Below are 12,071 nucleotides of genomic sequence, written 5' to 3'. Positions count from 1 at the left end.
ACCGACAACCCCAAGATCAAGAGTCGCATGCTCTTCTGACGGAGCCAGCCAGGCACCCCTGTAGAATTCCACTGACAGAAAATTCTAAGAAAATGGGAACTATGGTGACAGAAAGCCGGTCAGTGGTTGTTTGGGGCAAGAGGGAGAACATTTAGTGTGGTGATGGAAATATTCCCTATCTTAATTGTGATGGCTTCACAGATGTTATACATACATAAAAAACTTACCAAATTGTAAACTTTACATACTTACAGTTTGATTGTATGATAATTATACCTCAATAAGATTGGTTTTTGCTTTTTGTTTTAAAGGCAGCGGCTCCCGGGCTGGAATCCATCAAATGCTTTCTAAACACACCCGGAGGGGCCAGAAATAAAATCCTTGGTGGGGATGGGAGACAAAAGGGCTTCAAATGCTAAGCTGAGGAGTTTTAGTTTGACCAACCAAGCAAAGAGGGAGGGATCACTTGTTTCTTGAGCAACCCAAGGGACCGTGGTGAAAACTGGAGGTGAGCAAGACTGTTCCAGAAGCTGAAGGGGTAATGGGAGACTAGAGACAAGAAGATTGCCGCCGAAGATCAGCATTGTTTTCTCCTCAGTAGCTGCAGGACAAACCCTGGTGTGATGTTACAGTCTTCCGTGGTGCACGCCAGGTTGGCACACAGAGTGCTTTTCCTGGGTACCTCTTAGACACTCAAATCCAGCTTCAGTGGTCACTGATAGGGTTGCCAGATTATAGGTAGGGTCCTCAACCTGGTGCTGAGAACTGGCTTACCACCTTGCTTAAGTAAGGGCGGAGTGATTTGTCCATTAAAACTCAAGAGTTGGTCAATCTAAGCTAATATTTGCCTCCGGATACTTTTTACCTTTTTTTTTTTTTTTTTAATGCAAGCTCCATGCCCAATGTGGGGCTTGAACTCCCAAACCTGAGATCAAGAGTTTCATGCCCCTCGGACTGAGCCAGCCGGGCACCCCCATGAACACAGTTATGATGTCCCTCCTTCACCCAAAGCTCTTCCCTAGTATCTCTCATTCATTCAGCCATTTCTCAAACGACATGATTTACGGGAACTTCACCTTCCTGATGCCTTCTTTGAATATGTTCCAGTTTGTCAATTTCCTCTTAAACATGGCATCCAGAAGTGAGCATAAAGCTCATAAAGACTCATTGGCCCTTTTTTGCGTTGCCAACGCACAGTGAGGACCCCCCAGTTCTTTATCATACATGCTCCCGTTTAACTCCTCATCCTTTTTTTAAAAAATGTTTATTTATCTTTGAGAGTGGGGGGCAGAAAGAGAGGGAGACAGAGAATCCCAAGCAGACTCTGGGCTGTCAGCGCAGAGCCTGATGCAGGGCTTGAACTCACGAGTCCTAAGATCATGACCTGAGTTGAAACCAAGAGTCAGACGCTTAACCAACCGAGCCAACCTGCTGCCCACTCTAACTCCTCATCCTTAAATGTCCTCCAATAAATAGAACATTGGAACCCTACATTGTGGTCCATCCCATTTTATAAGCCGGGTTTATTCTGGACTTCAGCCCTTCTGACTCAGCTCCTAGAGGTCTGTGATGCTCTTTGGTCTTTGTCCTCGGAAGTCCAGCCCTCCTGTCATCTATATATGTACTTCTAAAATCTGAGCTTATCAGAGAATAATCTGGAAGGCCATTAACATTTATAAGTATCTCTCCCTTTGTAGTTTCACATTGGGATTTTTGTAAATTGTACAGGTTTGAACTTTATCTTTGGAATCTTTTGCCCCCTTGAGCGATCTTTCTCTTTTGGTATTTTGCCAGGACATCTATTTATCTTTTCCCTGTGAAGTCTATCCCCAACACACACACACACACACACACACACACATACACACACACACACACACACATATACACACACGCACACATTAGTTAACCTATCTGACCATGCCCAGCATTCTTTTGCTGAACAGATCCAGATGGCATTGGCATGGTCAGTTTCCCCAATATTCTTGTCACTTTCACTTTGCTAACCAGATCTTCCTTATTTCTTATCAGGATGAAGCCCCATTTAGCAATTTACCTCACTGATTCTTTAGACTTCTGAGAACTGTAATTACCAACCAGAGAGTCAAGAATGTATCCAATGTGTTGCTATCAGAATAATGAGACTACCAGCAGGTGTTCAGATGGTTTATGCCTCTGGTCACCATCTCTCGCCTATGTGATGGTTTTATGAAGTATTATTCACAGCTGTTATCTAACCAGGCAGTTCCTTGTATCCTTCCACAACTACAATCACTTTCATTTCTCCCTTTCATTTCATTTTCACCCTCCAGCCAATGAATTACTGATACATTGTTGCTGCATTGTTACTACTCGGCTGTCCTTCTACATAGTATCTCTGTGAACCAGGTTTCCCCTTCCTTTTCCAAATGACAGTCAGAAGTCCTACTCTACCAAGTTTGAACGATGCCTGTAAAATTGTGTTTTCTTGCTTGTATCAACATTTTACATTCACTTTATGACCTATATTCTGGGTGTGTTGGGACATAGGTAACTGAGGCCTTAAGTATCATTTCTGACCTTCTTCCTAGTTTTTTCTTGAGAATTACTAGGCACTGCCTTAGCTTTAGCTCCTTTTTCTTAATTATATGGGTATTGTAAAGAGCTTCCAGAACTCACAGTAGTTACTAACACAGAGCCCCCACTAAGGCTTCACTGGATGAATTAGTTTTTGTGTGTTTTTTTGTTGTTGTTGTTTTATTTTTCTTTATTATTTATTTTTGAGAGAGAGCACAAGTGAGTAAGGGGCAGGGACAGGGAGAGAGAGAGAATCCCAGGAAGTGCAGAGAGAAAGGGAGAGAGAGAGGGAGAGAAAGCGTAGAGCCCAGAGTGGGGCTCAAACTCACAAACCCTGAGATCGTGACCTGAGCCGAAGTAGGATGTTTAACAGACAGAGCCACCCAGGCGCCCCTGGTTTTTTGTCTTTTTTTAAAAATATAATTTATTTAGTCTTAAAGTTTATTTGAGAGAGAGTGAAAGAACGAGCACTCAGGCAAGGGGCAGAGAGAGAAAGGGAGAGAGGGAATCCCAAGCAGGCTCTTCACTGTCAGTGCAGAGCCCGATGGAGGGCTCGAAATCACAGACCGTGAGATCATGACCTGAGCTGAAATCAAGAGTCGGACGCTCAACCGACCGAGCCACCCAGGCGCCTGCCCCCTGAATATTATTTTGAAATGCACTCTAAAAACCACCTCCCTCTAAATAAAAGGCTCTGTAGATTTTTGTTTTAGCTGTTAATTCTCTCACCAGTAAAGGTAAGAGGAGTGACCATCACTTTCAGAGAATATACTTCATCACTTAAACTCTACAGTAAGGTCATTTCGGTATCCAGCTGCGTCACTGTTATAATCAACTAATGAGAACTGGAGCAGCTTCCAAGAACACAGGTCAAAGATGTCACCCAGGATCAACAAAGCTGGAATCAAAACTTCTCTTCTTTGGGGGCACCGGGGTGGCTCGGGCGGTTATGCATCTGATTCTTGATTTCAGCTGAGGTCATGACCTCCCGCTTGGTGGAAATCAAGCCTGGAGTTGGGCTCTGCACTTGACAGCGTGGGGCCTGCTTGGGATTCTCTCTCTGCCCCTCCCCCACTCACGTTCTCTCGCGCGCGTGCGCTCTCTCTCTCAAAATAAATACATAAATTTGAAAACAACAACAACAAAAAACTGCTCTTCTTTGAACACCTCTAAGGTGTCCCAGGAACACCTCTTCCTGGGAAGACTTAATGGATTGCAAAGTATACTTAAATGAAGGACCTGACAATCCTGGAGGAACCCCGAGAATTGGGCCCTTCAATGAGCAGATTCGGAGAAGCTGGGAGAGGGCGGGATAGGAAAGCGAGGGATGCACACCCCTGTGTCTTCATTGTGCTGGGAGCTTTGGATCAGGAGCAGTTACAATTTACAACAATGATCATTTTTGTCAACATTCTTGTGATTACTTAGACGTATGATATGTTTTCATACTCTCCTGTCCGGTTCTGAACCTGAGAGCCCACTGAAGCTAGCAAGTAGGTTTTTAAGGAATTGTCTGGCAAATGCTTACCCAGAGCAGGGATTAAGGGACTCAGTAAGCACTTGTCCATTGAGACAATGGCTGTAAACCTAACTCAATTGATTCCTCTGAAAGCTTCTGGAGTGAGGAATCTACTCAATCCAAGAGTACTTTACTTTGCATCCGAGGAGCCAAATGCCAACCTAGTTCACACAGCCTCTCAACCTTCCTGGTACAACCTCTTTATTTGACCCCTGGCTAAACTAATTTCCCTACCCCCAGCCGAGTTCTTTGGAGTCTCCTCTGCCAATTCCCAGCAAGATCTTTGTTAAGTCGGTTTTGCAAACCAGAGTCGGGGGCATGCTGACGGTGTCCCGACTCTGCTGTTCCCCCAATTTCCTCTGGCTTCACCGGGGCAGCTCCAGAGCAGAGCCAGGTCTAGCTGCGAGGAACGAGGCACCCGCCCTCGCTTAAGGGGGGCCAAACAACTCAGTAATCAAGACCAACGATCTGTAATGCACTATTTTTAAAAAGGCCAAAGTAATGCAATGTCTATGATGAACAAATTATCCAAACTTAGAATAAAGACAGGATGCCACCCTGCACTTCCATGACCCTGCCTCATCCTCCTTACCCTAATCCCAACCCTGGGGCTCCGATTCAACTTTATTTACAAAAACAGGCGACCGGGCCAACGGGCCGTAGTTTGCCCGTATTACTTTTTTTTTTAATATTGCACTGAATATTTATCTTGATTACAGGGATTTTTTTTTTTTTTTTTTTTGATACTCGGGGAGTTTCTAACCAGGCACACCGTGAGCTCACTCGCCCTCCCCACTCGCGCGCTTTTCCCAAGAGTCCAGCGGCCCCGGGCCTAGGAATTCCCTGGGGTCGCCCCTTCCTCCCGCCAGGGCAGGTGCGGCGGGCGGGCGAGCGGCGAGGCGCTGGGGGCGGCCCCGGGCCCCACCCCGCGGCTCCGCCCCCCGCGCGCTGAGCCACTCAGCCGCCCCGCGGGCCCGCGCGCCGGGGCTCAGTGCCCGCCCAAGGCCCGCCCCCGACGCCGGCCGCCCGGGCTCCGGCTCGCCCTATATAAATCGGCCATTTGCTTCGCTCCGCCCCGCAGTCCCGGAGTCCCAGCCGGTTCCTACCGCAGTCCCGCAGTCGCCCGGCGCCTCTTTCCTTTCAAAATGACAGATGCCGCTGTGTCCTTCGCCAAGGACTTCCTGGCGGGTGGAGTGGCGGCGGCCATCTCCAAGACCGCGGTAGCGCCCATCGAGCGGGTCAAGCTGCTGCTGCAGGTAGGTCCGGGGGTTGGAGAACCCGACCAGGAAGTGGCGGGGGGTGGGGGGCGGGGGAGGCGCGGAAAGCCTCGCGCCAGGGGTGGAGGGGAGCCAACTCTTCAGGCCGGTCGGGGGAAGTGGCCGCGTGCGGGCTGGGGTGGCCGCAGCGGCGGGCCCACAGGCAAACTCGAGGGAGGTGCTTTAGTGACCTGAAGTTGTGGATCTAGGAAGGGGTCGGGGCGGAGGGAGGCGAGGGAGACCAGGGCCTTGGCATCCCGGAGGCGGCGAGCTCGGAGGGGGCTTTCCGGGAGTGGCAGTCTCCCCGGGGCCTGGAGGTCAAGGGCGAAGCCTGGAAGCCGGCGCTGGACGCAGGAACGCGTGGCCGTGGCGAGGGCCTCAAGGTCGCGGCAAGGAGATAACAGCCTTGCGGAGGCCACGCGGCAGGTCGAGGGACCGCGCCGCCCGCGGACGCGCTCTCACCTCGCCGGGCCGGAAGCCGGCGCCGGGAAGCGCGTGTGACTACTGCGTCCGCCCCCGCGCAGCCGCCGGCGTGTCCCCGCCGCCTGCCTCCTCGCGCCGCGCTCTCCCGCTGCGGCTCTAGAGGGCGCTCCCGGTCGGGCCTAGGGGTGGTGGCCCGCGGGTCACCTCTAGGAGAGGAGTGGGGGCGGAGCGGGAGAGGGAAGCAGCCCCGGAGACCTGAGGCGGAGGCCACGGTCACCAAGGTGACCGCGCCCTGCGTAAGACAGGCCCTACCTAATGCCTCCGAACCTGGATCTGAGGTAGTGAGTGACCTTTCTCCCGGGTCTAAAGGGCACGGGTCCACCTGAGGGCGCCCCCTCCCCACCCAAAGGGGTGGAGGCTTAGTGCCTTCTAAGGGTGCCGACCTCCCTTCCGCTGGTGACAACCTCAGGGTTAGGAGGGTCCATCCTGTGTGACCCAGAAGACTAGATTTAGGAAGTAACTAACCTTAAAGCGCCCTCAGTGATCCGGAGGATGTATTGTCTTCCTTTTTCCCTCCTCCGCGGTTGTAACTCTCCCTGTTGGCCTCCTTGTCTATCAGGTGCAGCATGCCAGCAAGCAAATCACCGCAGATAAGCAATACAAGGGCATCATAGACTGCGTGGTTCGTATCCCCAAGGAGCAGGGAGTCCTGTCCTTCTGGCGCGGTAACCTGGCCAATGTCATCAGATACTTCCCCACCCAGGCCCTCAACTTCGCCTTCAAAGATAAATACAAGCAGATCTTCCTGGGTGGCGTGGACAAGAGAACCCAGTTTTGGCGCTACTTTGCAGGGAATCTGGCATCGGGTGGCGCCGCTGGGGCCACATCCTTGTGTTTTGTGTATCCTCTGGATTTTGCCCGTACCCGTCTAGCGGCCGATGTGGGCAAAGCCGGAGCGGAAAGGGAATTCCGAGGCCTTGGTGACTGCCTGGTTAAGATCTACAAATCTGATGGGATTAAGGGCCTGTACCAAGGCTTTAACGTGTCTGTGCAGGGCATTATCATCTACCGAGCTGCCTACTTCGGTATCTATGATACCGCAAAGGGTAAGTTGGCTGTGTGCTTTGAAGCTGTGTTCTTTTCATCTAAAAGATCGGTAATGCCAGCCTAATTTTCCGGAGGCCGAGATTGTCTGTGATTGCTAGAGGAAGCCGTGGTTGTCTAGTACAAACGGGACGCACGAGGGGCTGGGGGTGGGGTGTAGAAAACAACAAGCCACTAAAACTCTGCTTTCTGGTCAAAGTGTCCCTTTCCTGTTACCAGGCATGCTTCCAGATCCCAAGAACACTCACATCTTCATCAGCTGGATGATCGCACAGTCCGTCACAGCGGTTGCCGGGTTGACTTCCTATCCCTTTGACACTGTTCGTCGCCGAATGATGATGCAGTCGGGGCGCAAAGGAAGTAAGTTCCACTTGAGCAAAAGAGAGAGGGATGCGGGCACGGGACAACGTGTGGCCACCAGCTAGCGATGCCTGACTTTACAAATGCAGTCTAGGGGCGCCTGGGGGGCTCAGTCAGCTGAGCGTGCAACTCTTGATTCCGGCTCAGGTCATGATCCCAGGGTCGTGGGACGGAGACCCGAGTCAGACTCCGTGCTAAGCGTGAAGCCTGCTTAAGATTCTCTAAAATGAGGAATGCAGTCTGTTCTGGTCAAGGGATGGGGTTGATTGTATCTGCCTTTGAGTGGGCCCTTTGCATGCCTATGAGTGAGGGCGCTTAAATGGTATTAGAGGTTAAGACCAATGGGTAGTGTACCTATCCCTGTTGTCTTAGTCACGGCATTAATATTTCAGTATCGCCCACACAAGCGTGTAACCCTTGGATATTCCAAAAGTGCGATTAGCTCTTAGAGGTGGGACTGCGAGCAGGGGAGGGACAGAGAGTCCAAAGCAGGCTCTCCACCCAGGCAGCTCGGAGCCCGATGTGGGGCTCCAACTCCCGAACCGTGAGATCATGACCTGAGTCAGGACGCTCAACTGACAGAGCCCCCCGGGCGCCCCTGGTTTAGTGTCGTAAGTCTTGGGGAGGACTTTGGCCACCAACTCCATGTCTTTATTCTTTGCAGCCGACATCATGTACACAGGCACGCTTGACTGCTGGAGGAAGATTGCTCGTGACGAAGGGGCCAAAGCTTTTTTCAAGGGGGCGTGGTCCAATGTTCTCAGAGGCATGGGTGGTGCCTTTGTGCTTGTCTTGTATGATGAAATCAAGAAGTTCACATAAGTTATTTCCTAGTTTCTTCCCCTGTGAACAGGCATGTTGTATTATATAACACATCTTGAGCATTCTCGACAGACTGTCGGCTGTCTATTTATCAACGGCAACTATTGACTGGTTGAAAATGGGAAGCAATAATGTTCATCTGACCAGTTTTCTCTCAAAGCTATTTCCACGATGACGGGACTCAATTATATTTTTTATTTCAGTCACTCCTGATAAATAAATTTGAAGAAATAAACACTATCCGAAACATATTTTTGTTTGTGACTTCTCGTACTTTAGGAAATGCTACGTTTGAGCACATGTTCCATGTTTAATAAATGCTACAGGATCTCCGGAGATGAGCTTTCTTTTCAAGGCAGCGGCTGGCCGTTCACTTCTCAGAGCCGCTTGGTGTGGCGTAACCCGTCCATTTTCCCAAGCCAGTAGCAAAATGAAATTCAGGCACACTGTATCGAAACACCACTGGTCCCTTGCCTGTGGATGGTGCTAACTGAATGCACTTTCTCCAAAAAGTACTATGTAGCCATCTTTCCTAATCCTGTGGTTCTTAAGAACCATAAACTTGATTTTTTTTTTATTATTTTGAGAGAGAGCCTGTAAGGGGGGGAGGGGTGGGCCGAGTGGGCGAGCGGATCCCAAGCAGGCTCCACGTGGGGCCCGATCTCCCAAACCCGTGGGATCATGACCTGAGCCTCGGTCAAGACTGATGCTAAACCAACTGAGCAGTCCAGGCACCCCTGAATTGTTCACTTTAACATGATCATTGGGGGTGCCCGGATGGGGCCGTCGGTTAAGCGTCCGACTCCCGATCTAGGCTCAGGTCATGATCTCACAGTTCGAGAGTCCAAGCCTGCTTGGGATTCTGCCTCTCCTCTCTGACCCTCTCCCGCTTGTGTGCTGTCTCTCAAAACAAACTTAAAAACCTCTTTAATGGTTGCTTCTTGTTACACGAATTTAATCTCATTGAAACAAAAGAATCCTAAACTACAATGATTCCAGGCTTCGTCCAGTTGCCTTCCCTCATCCACCTGGCCCGAGCCATCTCCTTTCAATCGCGTTCAAAGCAGAGGATTAGAGCCGGCAGTTAGTGCGGGGATTGCTGGGCCCTTTAAGATTCTAGAGGGAGCCAGACACCTGCCACGACCTCAAAACTCATTTTATTAAAAAAAAAAAAAAAAAAGGAAATGTAGCATCTGCCACCTTTTGTCAAACATGCTAATAATAAGCCCAGTCAACGGAGGACACTTATGTTATTTTGAATAATCCCTTATTTGGGATCCACATGAGAACGTGTTTACAGTTCGTGCAGCTCTTGGCTAGGCCTCAGAAATCCAGTGGATTTTGCCTGTAACCCAAGACTTGAGCAATAAAGCACCAGGGCTGACAAGCCACATCATTAAGAGTAGAAAGTGATCGGTGATCCACGTGCACGGGTGAAACACCTGAGGGACGTCGCACACCCTGGGGTGTCTAAGTGCAGCTCACACACGGGGTCTGCGGGGGGGGGGGGGGGGGGGGGCGTGTGGAGTAATGCCCTGGGGACCTTAGGGTTTTGTTACATGCCCCCTGGCAAAGCACCAGAATCAGAATATGGCTTAGTTAAGAACACGTCGTGGCGTATACAGGTATCAAAACATCAAGTCCTAACCTTGAATATATATCTTTTTTTTTTTAAGTTTGTTTATTTTGAGAGCACCAGTAGGGGAGGGGCAGAGAGAGAATCCCAAACGGGCTCCACATTGTCAGCACAGAGCCCGACGCGGGGCTCGAACTCCCAAACCGAGAGATCATGATCTGAGCTGAAGTCAAATGCTTACCCAACAGAGCCGCCCAGGTGCCCATTAAATATATACCTTAAAAAAAAATTTTTTTTTAATGCTTATTTATTTTTGAGAGAGAGAGTGAGCACAAACGGCGGGAGGGGGGCAGAGAGAGAGGGAGACAGGACCCAAGCAGGCTCGAACTCAAGAAACGTGAGATCGTGGCCTGAGCCAAAGTTGGACGCTTAACCGACTGAGCCATGCAGGTGCCCCTAAATATATACCATTTTTATATGTCAAAGATATCTCAAAGTTTTTAAAAACCCAAAACTCGGCCGTAGTATCAGAGAAGCCCGGATTCTGCTGTTTGCTTTTGCTGTTAGGGAAGTTAACTTGATTTCTCTAAGCCCTGGTTTTCTCCCTCTATAAAATAGGGGTGATAACGCCTGCCTCAGAAGGTTGTTACAAGGATCAAAGAATTTAGGTGAAGCATCCACCATAGAACATACATGATAACCACTCCATAAGTGGTGACTATGACAATTATTAGGAGACAGTGAAGGTTTTAGGGGCTCCAGAATCGGAAGGACTTGGATTTGAGGGGCTCCTGGCTGGCTCAGTTGGTAGAGCATGTGACTCTTGATCTCAGGATCGCGAGTTCAACCCCACCTTGGGCATAGAGCTTATTTAAAATAAATAAGCTACATTAAAAAAAAAAAAGTACTTAGATTTGAATCCCAGCTCTGCTGCTTGCTTAGATGTATGACCTCAGGCAACTCCGTTCTCCCGAGTCTCAGTTTCCTCATCCATAAAATGGGGATATAATAGTGCTAGCCATATTTCCTAGGGGTATTGTGAGTGAGGATCACGTAACATAGAGCATAAAGAACAAGTATAGCACCTGGCATCTAGTAAGCATTCCAGTGTGAATTTTTCATAATTAGGCTCCATTCGGTTGAACGAAGATTTGCCCAAGCAGGGCACAACTTAAGAACGAATTCAATCAGGGGCGCCCCGGGTGGCTCAGTTTGGTCGGCTGTCCGACTCTTGATTTCGGCTCAGGTCATGAGCTCACGATTTGGTGAGTTGGAGCCCTACATCAAGCTCCGTGCTTGACAGTGAGGAGCTGTCTTGGGATTCTCTCTCTCCCTCTCTGTCTGCACCTCCCCTGCTCACGCTGTCTCTGTCTCTCTCTCAAAATAAATAAATAAATAAATAAATAAATAAATATTTAAAGAATGAATTCAATCCACAGACGCGTGAAAAGAGGCTCAACATCCCTCGTCGGCAGGGAAATGCAAATTAAAACCACGATCAGCTATCACACCTGTTAGAATGGCTATTATCAAAAAGACAAGAGATAGGAAGCGTCGGCGAGGACGTGGAGAAAAGGGAACCCTCGTGCCCCGTTGGTGGGAAGGTAAATTGGCGCAGCCGTTATGGAAACGCCGTATGGAAGTTTCTCAAAACATGGAAAATGGCAATTCCGTGTGATCCAGCAGAGCCACTGCTGGGTGTTTACCCGAAGAAAATGAAAACACCAATTCAAAAAGGTACGTGCACCTTATGTTTATTGGAGCAGCATTGGCGATAGCCAAGATATGGGAGCAGCCTAAGTGCCCACCGATGGATGACTGGATAAAGACGATGTGGTGTATACGCAGAGTGGAATGTTACTCATCCATAAACAAGAATGAGCTCTTGCCGTTTGCAACAACACGGACGGACCTAAAAGGTATTATGCTAAATGAAATAAATCAGAGAAAGCCAAATACCGTATGATTCCATTTACATGTCGAATCTAAAAAGCAAAACAAGACAAACGAGCCCACAAACACACCCACCCAGACAGAAACGGTCTCAAATCCAGAGAACAAACTGGTGGAGGGGATGGGCCAAATAGGCAGGAAGGATTAAGAGACACTAGCTTCCGGGTATACAATAAGTCACAGGGATGAAAGGTACAGCATAAGGAATATAGTCAATAGCATTAATAGATAAACGTAAAGAAATGTAAGAAGACTGAATTCAAGCCCACTTTTCTTCTTCTGCAACAGCCGAGAGATATTATATTGTGTAGCATTTATATAAAATAAACTTCAGCCGAGGTCTTTTTCAGTTACAGGTTTTGATCCTGGAAGCGGATAAGGGGCTCGCCGCGCACGCCGCAAACCACAATACGAGGGAACCCAACCCCCCTTGATGGTCATTACGATGGATGTGGACTCCCTGATCTGGCAGCTATTAGAATAAGCCTGGGACCGGGCATTA

The 12,071-nt window shown here is 49.2% G+C and overlaps 1 protein-coding gene across 1 annotated transcript; it reads left to right on the top strand.

Annotated features, from left to right (window-relative positions):
* Positions 1 to 5,131: 5,131 nt before the first annotated feature.
* On the top strand, positions 5,132 to 8,291 carry SLC25A5 (solute carrier family 25 member 5). The gene is made up of 4 exons (XM_019421884.2): positions 5,132 to 5,331; positions 6,374 to 6,860; positions 7,078 to 7,218; positions 7,883 to 8,291. The coding sequence occupies exons 1-4, from the start codon at positions 5,221 to 5,223 to the stop codon at positions 8,038 to 8,040; spliced, it is 897 nt and encodes a 298-aa protein (XP_019277429.1). The 5' UTR covers positions 5,132 to 5,220; the 3' UTR covers positions 8,041 to 8,291.
* Positions 8,292 to 12,071: the final 3,780 nt, after the last annotated feature.

This window comes from Panthera pardus, unplaced genomic scaffold (assembly GCF_024362965.1).
Source record: "Panthera pardus isolate Hobbes unplaced genomic scaffold, ASM2436296v1 HiC_scaffold_27, whole genome shotgun sequence".
Lineage (NCBI taxonomy): Eukaryota > Metazoa > Chordata > Mammalia > Carnivora > Felidae > Panthera > Panthera pardus.
Note: the sequence above shows the minus strand (reverse complement) of the source record. Positions and strands in the feature narration are given on the sequence as shown.